The sequence below is a fragment of the Tiliqua scincoides genome, chromosome 2, assembly GCF_035046505.1.
Source record: "Tiliqua scincoides isolate rTilSci1 chromosome 2, rTilSci1.hap2, whole genome shotgun sequence".
Lineage (NCBI taxonomy): Eukaryota > Metazoa > Chordata > Lepidosauria > Squamata > Scincidae > Tiliqua > Tiliqua scincoides.
In genome coordinates this window covers 143,064,584-143,077,899 of record NC_089822.1, presented here as the reverse complement: position 1 = coordinate 143,077,899, position 13,316 = coordinate 143,064,584, and the positions used below count along the sequence as shown (strand labels likewise).

The 13,316-nt window shown below is 43.8% G+C and overlaps 1 protein-coding gene across 2 annotated transcripts in view; it reads right to left on the bottom strand.

Moving 5' to 3' along the window:
- HELZ (helicase with zinc finger) overlaps positions 1–13,316 on the bottom strand; it is a 170,069-nt gene that overhangs the window by 89,674 nt on the left and 67,079 nt on the right. For both annotated transcript variants that reach the window (XM_066613958.1, XM_066613959.1), the window contains exon 13: positions 5,593–5,723. In XM_066613958.1, coding sequence (XP_066470055.1) covers positions 5,593–5,723 — 131 coding nt within the window. The remainder of the gene's footprint in view (positions 1–5,592; positions 5,724–13,316) is intronic.

Genomic DNA, 13,316 nt, shown 5'->3' with positions numbered 1-13,316 from the left:
AGACGCTCTTTTCCCTCATGCATAACACCATGGGACATTCACAAAAGTTGAGTGTTGGAAGAGTTAGGACAGACAAAAGAAAATATTTCTTTTCCCAGCATGTAATTTGTCTGTGGAACTCTCCACCACAGGAAGCAGTGATGGCATCTTGCCTAGATGCCTTTAAGAGGGGATTGGACAAATTTCTGGAAGAAAAGTTCATCACGGGTTCATCAAGTCATGGTAGGTATGTGCAAGCTAGAGGTAGGCTGCCTCTGATTGCCAGAAGCAGGAAAGGGCACCAGGACGCAGGTTGTGTCTGTTGTCTAGTGTGTCTAGTGGGCCTTTGGCCTGATCTAGCAGGGCTCTTATGTTCTTGCTTAGCCCTGCCTCAGCAATAAATTTGCTGGAATTGCATCATCCCAGTTTATAAGAACATAATTCACTTCTTTAATCTTGGTATGCCAGTACCAATCAGAGCTTTGCTACTATAATCATCCTCCATTTGCTTTCATTTTCAAATCTTTCTTGCATTCTCATACTGTTCTTCCTTTTAATGTTCATAACTCTTAACATTTTAAGAGCAGTTTAGGAATCACAAAATAGAATGTCCCTCTAAAGTATCTTTACAGTAAAACAATTCACCGCAGATACCCGCTTACAAGCCAACCCCACAGATTAGGGCAGGTTTTGAGCCAACAATAATGGAATCTTCCTATGACCCTCAGATAAGTTGGGGGTAAACTTAGGGGGGGGGGTGTCTGACTATAGTTTTGTCTGATTTTACCTGAGGTCAGATTCTGAAAAATAACCTACCACTAATTGCTACCTAAGAACGGTAGTCTCTAATTTATTAAAAACTTAGTAAAAGATCATAACATACATTTTTATTCTTTTTAAATTCTGGTCTTCACCAGCTTTTTGTAAACACTATCTGTGCACTGTAAACAACATACCAGTAAAACAGTGGTTCCCAACCTGGTTTTCATGTACTCCCAGAGACACTCAACAGAACCTTTAGAGGTACTTGAAAAAGAATGGAATAATGGCAAAAAAAGGCAGGCTGTGCTCCAGAATGCCTTGCAAGGCAGGAATGCCTTGTAAGGACCAGCAAGGCAGGAAGGGAGGTAGCTAAAAAAAGCTGAAACATAATATGGAAAGTGATCAATCACCCAGAATTTCTCAGCACACTTCTGGTGCAAAACAGTGCAAAGGCAGAGTATTCTGTTCTGTTCAAACAGATGAAAAGAGCAAATATGTGATGAATACATGAAGTCTGGGCTTTCATATGGAGGAGATGAGGGCTTGTATTATTAATGACAAACATTTTGCTAATAGGAAGGGTACAATTTATGGAAATGGGCTGCCAAGGGATGTGCAAGTGAAAAAGGTTGGGAACCACTGCAGGAGATCCATGAATCAAATCCACCTTTAAGGTGGCCATGAGGAGAACCATGAATCAAATTCACCTTTAAAGTGTCTGGTGTGTTAAGCCAGAAACTCTACATACAACCCATAACACATAACTGGGAGTGTGCAATTTAATTCACAGCAGAGAGAACATAAGAACATAAGAACATAAGAACAGCCCCACTGGATCAGGCCATAGGCCCATCTAGTCCAGCTTCCTGTATCTCACAGCGGCCCACCAAATGCCCCAGGGAGCACACCAGATAACAAGAGACCTCGTCCTGGTGCTCTCCCCTACATCTGGCATTCTGACTTAACCCATTCCTAAAATCAGGAGGTTGCGCATACACATCATGGCTTGTACCCCATAATGGATTTTTCCTCCAGAAACTCGTCCAATCCCCTTTTAAAGGCGTCTAGGCTAGACGCCAGCACCACATCCTGTGGCAAGGAGTTCCACAGACTGACCACGCGCTGAGTAAAGAAATATTTTCTTTTGTCTGTCCTAACCCGCCCAACACTCAATTTTAGTGGATGTCCCCTGGTTCTGGTATTATGTGAGAGTGTAAAGAGCATCTCCCTATCCACTCTGTCCATCCCCTGCATAATTTTGTATGTCTCAATCATGTCCCCCCTCAAGCGTCTCTTTTCTAGGCTGAAGAGGCCCAAATGCCGTAGCCTTTCCTCATAAGGAAGGTGCCCCAGCCCCGTAATCATCTTAGTCGCTCTCTTTTGCACCTTTTCCATTTCCACTATGTCTTTTTTGAGATGCGGCGACCAGAACTGGACACAATACTCCAGGTGTGGCCTTACCATCGATTTGTACAACGGCATTATAATATTAGCCGTTTTGTTCTCAATACCCTTCCTAATGATCCCAAGCATAGAATTGGCCTTCTTCACTGCTGCCGCACATTGGGTCGACACTTTCATCGACCTGTCCACCACCACCCCAAGATCTCTCTCCTGATCTGTCACAGACAGCTCAGAACCCATCAGCCTATATCTAAAGTTTTGATTTTTTGCCCCAATGTGCATGACTTTACACTTACTGACATTGAAGCGCATCTGCCATTTTGCTGCCCATTCTGCCAGTCTGGAGAGATCCTTCTGGAGCTCCTCACAATCACTTCTGGTCTTCACCACTCGGAAAAGTTTGGTGTCGTCTGCAAACTTAGCCACTTCACTGCTCAACCCTGTCTCCAGGTCATTTATGAAGAGGTTGAAAAGCACCGGTCCCAGGACAGATCCTTGGGGCACACCGCTTTTCACCTCTCTCCATTGTGAAAATTGCCCATTGACACCCACTCTCTGCTTCCTGGCCTCCAACCAGTTCTCAATCCACGAGAGGACCTGTCCTCTAATTCCCTGACTGTGGAGTTTTTTCAGTAGCCTTTGGTGAGGGACCGTGTCAAATGCCTTCTGAAAGTCCAGATATATAATGTCCACGGGTTCTCCCGCATCCACATGCCTGTTGACCTTTTCAAAGAATTCTATAAGGTTTGTGAGGCAAGACTTACCCTTACAGAAGCCATGCTGACTCTCCCTCAGCAAGGCCTGTTCGTCTATGTGTTTTGAGATCCTATCTTTGATGAGGCATTCCACCATCTTACCCGGTATGGATGTTAGGCTGACCGGCCTATAGTTTCCCGGGTCCCCCCTCTTTCCCTTTTTAAAAATAGGCGTGACATTTGCTATCCTCCAATCTTCTGGTACTGTGGCCGTTTTGAGGGACAAGTTGCATACCTTAGTCAAGAGATCTGCAACTTCATTCTTCAATTCCTTAATAACCCTTGGGTGTATGCCATCAGGGCCCGGTGACTTATTGATCTTTAATTTATCAATGAGGTCTGAAACATCTTCTCTTTTAACCTCTATCTGACTTAACTCCTCGGTTAGGAGGGGCCGTTCGGGCAGCGGTATCTGCCCGAGGTCTTCTGCCGTGAAGACAGATGCAAAGAACTCATTTAATTTCTCTGCCATCTCTAAGTCTCCTTTTATCTCCCCTTTCCCTCCCTCACCATCCAGAGGGCCAACCGCTTCTCTGGCGGGTTTCCTGCTTCTAACATATTTGAAGAAGCTTTTATTATTCCCCTTAATGTTGCTGGCCATGCGTTCCTCATAGTCTCGCTTGGCCTCCCCTATCACCTTCTTACATTTCTTTTGCCACAGTTTATGTTCCTTTTTATTCTCTTCATTAGGGCAAGACTTCCATTTACGGAAGGAAGCTTCCTTGCCCTTCACAGCCTCTCTAACTTGGCTGGTTAGCCATGCGGGCACTCTCCTGGATTTAGTGGAACCCTTCTTTCTTTGCGGTATACACCTCTGCTGGGCCTCTATTACTGTTGTTTTAAGCAGCCTCCATGCACTCTGGAGAGACTGGACTCTTTTTACCCTCCCTTTCAACCTCCTTCTAACCAGCCTCCTCATTTGAGGGAAGTCCGCCCGTCGGAAGTCAAGGGTTTTTGTTAGAGATGCAGCTGCATATATTTGCAGCCCTTTTTCCTCAGAAGTAGACCCACTGCTTTCCATGGGTGTTATTCTTAAGTAATGGTGCACTGAATTGTAGCCTGGGAAGGAGGGTCCCATTCTGGTGTTTCCAAAAACAGACCTGCTTTGCAAGCATTTGCCAAGCAGAACCAGAACCAGGCTGCAGCAGAAGGAAGGAGAATAAAAGGTTAACTTTGGCTGGAATTTCCCAGTGAAGTTGCGGTAGAAACAAATTGCTTCTAAGGAGATGTGCCTGGCTTCTGCTTGAGAAAGGAAACTGTTCAGGGTTGAAAGGCTCTGCCCTCTGATTGACCTGGAGATAAGGTGAAGTGGTAATTGGAGCTTGATTAATTTGCAAAAATTTTAAGTACTATAGGCAAGTATCTACGATATGTTTTTTCTTAGTCTTTTTCTCATTATAGTATTTGTTCTATATCATGCAGCCTAGATCCACATCAGCATCTGGATCTATTTGGATTCAGCACTTTCACAATGCTCAATGTGACTCATGGGCACTGCAAATTCCACCTCAAAATGTCCCTATATATGCCAATTTAGTTTTAAAAAGTTTATGTTTTGTCATATATTAAAATATCCTTTACTAAGGGGCCTAATCCTATTCAGTGCATGCTGGCTCGCCGCTGGTGTGCATTGTTGCAAATGTGCAGTAAGTTACATTTTCAGGCCCTAGCATCGGTGGTGCACCAGTGCTAGTTCAGCACTGGCCAGTGGAGCAGCGGAGCTCTGCTACTTGGCGGTTGCATGGACTGCCATGGTTGCATGGCGGTTGCAGACAGGTAGGTGGGGGTGTGGAGGGAGCTTTGCTCCACCAGATCCTGAGCCTCCATGGAGGGCTATCCACCTGACATGGAGGCTCTGAATTCTACGCCAATTCTTGGGTCGTTTTACATGAGGGCAGAGGACAAAAGCCCCTTGTCCCAAGGAGGTGGCGGCGGTAGCTGCCTGGGGTGCGTTGGATGCAGTGGCAGCCATTTTTGGCACTGCTGCAGGCTCGTGCACCAGGTAGCTCAGCATTGAGCTGCCCATGCACGATTTTTTGCTACCTTGTTGCAAACATATTCAGGCTGTGTTAGCCCAGAGTTACTCATCCCAGACATGTTTGCATTTATAGTTCAATACAGGCTCTATACAGACACGCACGCACGCACGCACACACGCACACGCACACACACAAGCCCTCAGTAGAACAGTGCAATGCTGTGGTTCCCACCACATCCTAAACTGGACGAAGCATTCCTAGACCATCTGGATGATTAGGCACTGACATTCCTACCATCTTGACATCACTGTTCTATTTTAAATAGTTTGTGACATGATCCAGCATTTCTTGCCAGTTTGTAATAAACCAACACGAAGCCTTGGGACTGGATGACAAGCCTAATTTACATGTACAGGGATTCGCAAAGGGATTACGAAAAAACAGATTCTGTTTTCTAAAGCTGCTTCCACTGTAAAGGATGCAATCCATTACAAGTGACTTTTGATACCAAAGAAAATATAGAAAGCAAATCTTCTCAACCTCTCAGCTCAAAGGATGTTTGCTTTTCTATTTACAACCATTTCACTTCCCAATCCAGCATCTCACAGAAGATTATACATTTTTGTAAGGGCATGTTGGAGCCATTCGTAACAAGGAATTCAACATAATATCAATATAACCAATTCCAGTATCAAGTGTTTGCATTTTTGTACCTGTTGGGACTCCAAGGTATTGTGGGAGTCATGCTGACATCTGGGAAGAGAATACTGTTGTCCTTGATCCTGTCCAAAGCATAATGCATTTCACAGAGGGGTAAGCGGTTTAACTGAAACTGAAGTTCAACCTATAGTGCATACAAAATGAATGAATGAAAAGGTGTGCCAGACAATAGACAATTTATGATGAGTGATATCAAGCTTGGTGAAACAGAGCTCTTTCAATTACATATGCCAACACATGGTAAATCTTAGGAGGAAAAGCAGCAATCAGATCAAATCCTTTACTAATCAGCAAAGCCCAACGGGGAACATTTTTGCAACAATAACGCATTTGTGTTTTTGACTATTGTATATATAAAGCTGTCCTGCCACATTTATATGTGGTGTTTATTAGTAAAGAGAATCCTGTATTTTCACAGAACTAATTCAAAAATATCAGAAGAAGTTGATAAGGTCTGTAGAATCACATCTTTACAGCTGACAAAGTCAGAATATCCTTAAAAAGCAGTATATAAATCAAAATGTAACTTGATCTGTCAGCAGCAAATTCCCACACAAGCCTGCATATCCCTGAATGGTTTATTAAAAGGCAGAAGACAGCAGTACAGGTTGAACCTACTTATCTGCGGATTTTATTTCCACACATCTGACCCCAAACTGAAGCCTCTGAAAGCGACCAGAGTTATTTTCCAGTCACCTCCACAGGCTCTTCTGAGGACTGGAGAGGCCACACATGGCTTTTATGGGCCTCAGAAAGGCCTCTGAAGGTCCTAGGAGGGCACTTCCAGTTTACAGCTGAAAACCAGAAGTGCCCTTCTAGGTCCTCCAAAGGCCGTTCTGAGGCCCATAAAGGCCATGTGCGGCCTCTGCGGACCTCAGAACTGCTCCAGAGGCTATCGGAGCAAGGCTCTAATTGCCTTTGGAGCTCAGGTGGGCTCTGAAAACCGTGCATTTCGTTATCTGTGGGGGGTCTGGGAACGGAAGCCCCGCAGATTAAATAGGCTCCACCTGTACTGGCAAAGAGCACTGGGGAAAATGAACTAACCATGTAAAAATTTGGGTAAGAAGCAGGGGTAGGGGAGACTTACGAGATAATTACAATAGAATTATGGAGGCTGGAAAGAATAGGGTAAACAAAAGTGGTAAAGTAGACCTGAAATGCTGAAATGGATGAAGAAAAATTAAAATGCGGCAGTCTTTCTAAAGGAATTTTAGATATCATGGCTGTATTTTATGGGGATGGGGTACATAATATTCCTAAAACCTTTAAAAAATTGATTTCTGATAATAATTACCTTTCTTCTCAATTATTACTTAATTATAATGAAATAAGAAAAATCCAAAAGAAATACTGGTGCAATTTCAAAAATGTTACAACTAGCATGGATATTAGCATTTTTACCAAAACCCAAATCAGAATATGATCAATTAAATTAGTTCAAACAATTGTATCACTAACAATAAATTCATTTTACATTTTTAAAAAGATTAAACAACTGAAGAAAAAACAAAATTATTCATAACTAGGGATGGAAACAGCATTTAACAAATATTCAAATTTCTGAATGAAATGTTGATTATTACACAGAAACCTATATAAATGACAGCCAACAACACTGTTTAGAAGATGGGAATAAATTCTATATGCATCAGTTGCTTTCCACAAGAGACTACTTCAGTTGCCATAGTTTTACAGTTCCGCCAATGACCTCACTTTCCAAAATGTGCACACTCTCCTAACTCCATTTTAACTGACATTCCTGAGAATCAGCCAAGACTTCACCCTGCAGGGGATGAGGCAGGGCTTCCTCTAATAAAGATCAAGCGAATAAAGAGCAAATGATCTGAATGGAAAGTTGTATCACTGTAGGGCAGGGGTGCCCAAACCCTGGCCCTGGGGCCACATGCGGCCCTCGAGACCTCTCAATGTGGCCCTCAGGAAGCCCCCAGTGTCCAATGAGCCTCTGGCCCTCCAGAGATTTGTTGGAGCCCGCACTGGCCCGACACAACTGCTCGCAGCGTGAGGGCGACTGTTTGACCTCTCACATGAGCTGTGGGATGAGGGCTCCCTCCACTTCTTGCTGTTTCACATCTGTGATGCAGTAGCGACAGCAAAGTGAAGGCCAGCCTTACTTTGTGCAAGGCCTTTTATAGGCCTTGAGCGATTGCAAGACCTTCATTCATATAAGTTCGTCTTTAATATATTTCTTTATGTAAACTTATGTAAATTTATTCAAATTTTAAATGTAAATTAATTCTTTTTTCCCCCGGCCCCTGACACAGTGTCAGAGAGCTGATGTGGCCCTCCTGCCAAAAACTTTGGACACCCCTGCTGTAGGGCATCTGTGTGTCACCTTCCTCTAAAGCAGGGGTGTCCAAAATTTTTGACAGAAGGGCCACATCATCTGTCTGACACTGTGTCGGGGGCCGGGGAAAAAAAGAATTTACATTTAAAATTTGAATAAATTTACATAAATGTATAAATTAAAAATGAACTTATATGAACGAATGAAGGTCTTGCAATAGCTCAAGGCCTATAAAAGGACTTGCACAAAGCAAGGCTGGCCTTTCCTTTGCTGCCACTACTGCATCACAGATGTGAAACAGCAAGCAGTGGAGGAAGACCTCATCCTACAGCTCAAGCAAGAGGTCAAACAGTCGCCCTCAGTCTGAGAGCAGTTGCGTCGGGCCAGTGTGGGCTCCAACAAACCTCCAGAGGGCCAGAGGCTCATTGGACACTGGGGGCTCCCTGAGGGTCGCATTGAGAGGCCTTGAGGGCCGCAAGTGGCCCCAGGGCCGGGGTTTGGGCACCCCTGCTCTAAAGCAGCGGTTCCCAAACTTTTTAGAAGCCCTAGGCTGCTGCCTGATTCATAAATGCTAAGGGGTGTGGCTATAATGGTGATTGGGCAGCATCCCCCCCCCAGTAACAGTTTCTTTAACCCTTGAACATAGCCTAATCTTTCAGTTTCATAAACCACTAAAAATTGGGTTATGATCCACTAGTGGGTCCCAGACCCACGGTTTAGGAACCACTGCTCTAAGGTCTTGCAAATTCAGGTTCCCCTCACTTACACGGACTTCCTTAATAATAAATTAAGCTTAACAGCCCAGTAGCCAGGCAACCTGGACAATCTATTCAGCCTCCTCCACCACAATCTAAGCATGTGTGCATGCCATACTTTTTGTCCCCTCAGGAACCTCTCAGATTGGGGTGCAATTAAGCCTCTGTGTCCTCCTGGAAGGACACAATTCAATCAAGCCCAGGAAACGCCTGGTTGCAGATCCAAGAGATCTTCCGGATACCTTTATTCACCCATGAAAGCCTTTATATTTTTCATCCAAAGTCCTGTAGCTACACCTGCCCAAGGAACAAAATTTTGGCATTTTCTTCCACACCGAAGGTTTCCATGCAGTTTGTTTCGGCAGTCTCTACCTCCAACAGATACTTCTGTTTGTTTTTGTGAGATTTTCCCCACTTGGAGAGCCTCTTGCTTTGGTAGCTGTCTTCATCTCTAGAGGAGCTACTTTCCCTGCCCACCACAGGGCACTAGGCTGAGTTTTTCCTTTTCCTTCAGGATCCAAAACCAAGCAGCTCAGTCTCATTTTACAGAAGGAAATACAATCTCAGTCTAATACTTCTCTCCTCCTTTCTCCTTCTAACCCTCATAATAACTCCCCATCTAAAACTGTCCATTCCTTGATGCCCATTTTAAACCTCCCAGTAATTTCCTCCTTCTCTCCCATTGGGTCATATCTGGCAGAGGAAACTCAGCTCAGCTGGCAGCCCAACTCTCACTTTATCTTTTTCCCTCCTTCACTTAACCTGTTGCTGTCCAAATGGAGCTATTCTTTTATCCATAACCACTTGAATTGCTGTACCTCTGATCGTGTCACACTGACTTTTCTCCCCCCATCTCTCTTAATAAAGTCTATTTTTTTGAAAAAAAATACTCTCAAATAGTTACTGTGAGTTTAATTGGAGGCACTTTAAGAGGTCATTCCACCATCCAGTCAATATTCCCCATACACTGCATTTTGCCCTTTCAGGGTATAAATTCCCCAATTTAGTTTAATTCTGGGCCGTGCAAAACTGAGCCCGAGACTGAGTGTGTGTACACATGTAGTAGACATATGTGCATGAGAGTAGCGCTGGCAACCAAAGAGGGACGGACTTCTTATGAGAAGGAATTAAAAACCAACCTTGGTTGGCTTAACAGTCTTAGGAACCACTTCAACCTCAAAAACATGCAGACTACTAGTGAAGTCACATTTGCCGATGAAGAGGCAGCAAAAGTCTACAAAGAATTAAAGAAAAAGATAGAAGAAAAGGGCTATCTTCCAGAACAAGTTTGGAATGCTAATGAGACAGGGCTCTTCTGGGAAAAAGCATTTAATAAAGCAGGGCTTGTTCTACAGGGCTGCAAATCCTTGTGACCTAAAGGCAAGAACAAAAATCTCTTTCCTGTATTCTGGCAATCAAATAAAAACACTTGGTGATGGCAGTATTATTTCTGGATTGGTTCCACAAGTGTTTCATTGCAGAGTGGTACCTCAAAGAGAAAGGAGTTGTAAGTATTTTTGATCACAGACAATTCTCCTTGTCTCATGGATACTTAGAACCCTGGATGCTGATCACAATCTTAACACGATGAAGTGATGGATATCCTTCAGCATTGCCAATTGCATCATGTGTATTACACATGCTATGCATGCAATTAAGTCTGAAACCATCAATGTGAGTTGGATCGTATGGAATGAATGTGTGAATGATTTTAAGGGTTTCCCAACCACTGACAAAGAAGTGAAATGCATTGTACATGACGTCAAACAAGTGGGTGGTAATGGCTTCACCGACATCCAAGCGTTAACAAAATATCTTGCCATACACATTGTGAGGGACATTTGTGCAAAGCGCTCCTTTTGGGCACAGAGTGCCCTTTCATCATGATTCCCACCACCAAAGTTCACCTTTGAGAGACCAAAGCCTCATGTCACTCACTTGATCATCTGAGATTTAGACTGCAATCCTAACCACACTTTCCTGAGAGTAAGCCCCATTGAACAAAATAGGACTTACTTCTGAGTAGACCTGGTTAGGATTGTGCCCTTAGTCTCCTTGGCAGAAGTATTAGCACTGGGGTTGATGCACTGTGATTGGCTATCAATGTAGTCTGTATCCTAGTCTCCACTGTAAAAAAAAAAGGGGGTAGGGGTGGCAGGATGTACAATTGCTGTTTTACCCTTCCCCATTGATCTCTATGAGTTTCTCCTACCTGCACCAGCTCTGTCATTGGTGTAGCATTTTTATGGCATTGGGGGCATATCTGTCATCTGATGGGGGGTTAAGGTGTGGCATATGTCAACTCATTCTCATCCCTCTGTTGTCCTGCCCCCATCTCTTCTCCAGTTTGGTCGCACTGTTGGTGGAATCATGCAAATCATGTCTCTGAATTATGCCAGCCCAGCTTTTTCTGATGTTGTGCTAGTGTCCGTAGCATGTTCATTGACAGGAGGCCATCTACACCAGCAGGAATGTTGTTGCATTGGCATATATGGCAGTTCACTGATATATCTCAAAGATACAATTGGGCCTTAAAAGTCAAACTATACCTTACATGTACTTTTCCCTGATTTTGGGGGTGGATGGGTGTGTGTGTATATATACACACACAGAGGGTAGGGAGTTAACACTTTTCCCCATGCCACAATTTGCTACCACCAAAGCCACTATTTGGTCCAGGATGGAAACTCTATTAACAGCTAGAAAACTGGAGAGAATTGTACACATGTAGGATGCATCTTACAATGAAGGCTGAGAGAAATATATGCAAGAGGTTGTGATTGGAACACACTTCACAAGACGACAACAGAAGCAGGAGGAGGAAGGGCACAACTGCATCAATTCACTTACCACCTAGATTCATTAATTTCCTTGAATGCTCATCCAAGAGGATCTAAATCCGGCCAACTATTGGAAGTGCGGTATTAGCACCAAGCACACACTGGGATAAAAGTTAGACACATACAAACCAGGCTTCTTTCCCCCTCCCCCAACAACTATGTGAACCTTTCTCCATCAACCAATATGATAGTATCCTTACAATTAAATGTGCTGTATTAGAGATGTAATCTATTTTAATTGTACAAAATAAAGTTCATACACCACTTTTCAACAAAAGCAGTTAACTTGGTTTACATAGCAATGAATAAATGGAGAAATGCAGAGCAAAGTTATTACTAAGGGTGTGTGTTTTTAGTATTTGCAAAATAAAACCAATTTGAGTCAATAAAATAAAAAAAGCTTTTTTTTGTATGTTTGCTAAATACAATGGCATTCCTAGGAGGGATGGGGGGCAAATGCCCCAGGACACTACACATCCAGGAACAGCACCAATTAACTCGCTGCCAGTTCCACTGCCATCTGGGGGCCTTCGGAGGGTTGGAGAGGCCATCTGTGGCCTCCCCAGCCCTCCGAAGGCCTTCTAGGCCTCTGGAAGGCCTTTAAACCCCACTTCCAGTTTTCAGGATGGCGGGGGGCCAGCACCCTTCGTTCCTGGCCCCGGGCGGGACTAAATATCACCAATTTCATCAGTGAATAAATATCACTAATTTCACCCCATGCCACACCATGAGGCCATTCTTCAGTTCAGTGATTTTCAACCTTTTTCCTCTCACAGCACACTGGCAAGGCACTAAAATGGTCAAGGCACACCATCAGTTTTTTGACAATTGACAAGGCACACTGTGCTGTCAATGGAGGGCTCGCATCCCCTAATGGCCCTACTGATAAATGACCCTCTCCCAAATTCCCATGGCATACTGGATGAAAATGGCTGCCTCACTCTCTTCCACATGCCTTCCAATGGATCAAGCCCTGCTGGGGTGCAGCTTCTCAAGTGGGCACAAGCCACAGGGGTAGTTTCCAGCCTCTGCCTTACCTGGAAGGCCTTCCTCACCCCATCACCACACCATGCCATGCCACACCAGCAAGAACAGGCTCAGAAGGCTGTGAAAGGTGTAACTTCCAGTTCAGACCAGAAGCAAGCATAGTTGCAGCTCTGTCAGCTCTGCAGGGGCAACATCTGACCTCAGTCATACCCAGAAGGTCACAGATGGGCCTTCCTCACCCTGCTGCCATGCCATGGCATGCCAGCAAGAACAATCCAGAGCCAGCAAGCTTAGGTGTGACTCTGCAGGCATCATCAGGTAGCTCTCAACCTCACCCCACCACCCCTCCTGTAAGTGGTTGTGGACAGCATCTGATTGCAATCTGATTACTGTTCCAGTAATCAGTATTTTGAATTTAAAAAAATTGAAATGTAAGTTGTATTTGAATAAAAACATAAAACACCACATTTTGCATTTTTAGACGACAAATTTTCAAAACAATAAATCCATTTTCAAATACCCCTATTTATTACATGGCAGGGGGCTGCTTTTCTGTATTTACACATTGCAATGTATTGATGTCGTGTAACAAAACACAGGAATGCTGTAACACGCTGAACTTCACATTACTAATAAAGGAAAATCAAAACACCACCACTAATGCCCCATCTCATTTTTTATTCCAATAGCATTTCCTGATAGAGTCAATTTAAGTCTGTGTTATTGTTTTCAGAAAATATAAACAACCCAAGTACCCAGTCGTGTAATCAGAATGCTAGCTAATTATGCAGGTTAAATGAAAGCATTAGGATCCTTGCATAATTTTTCAA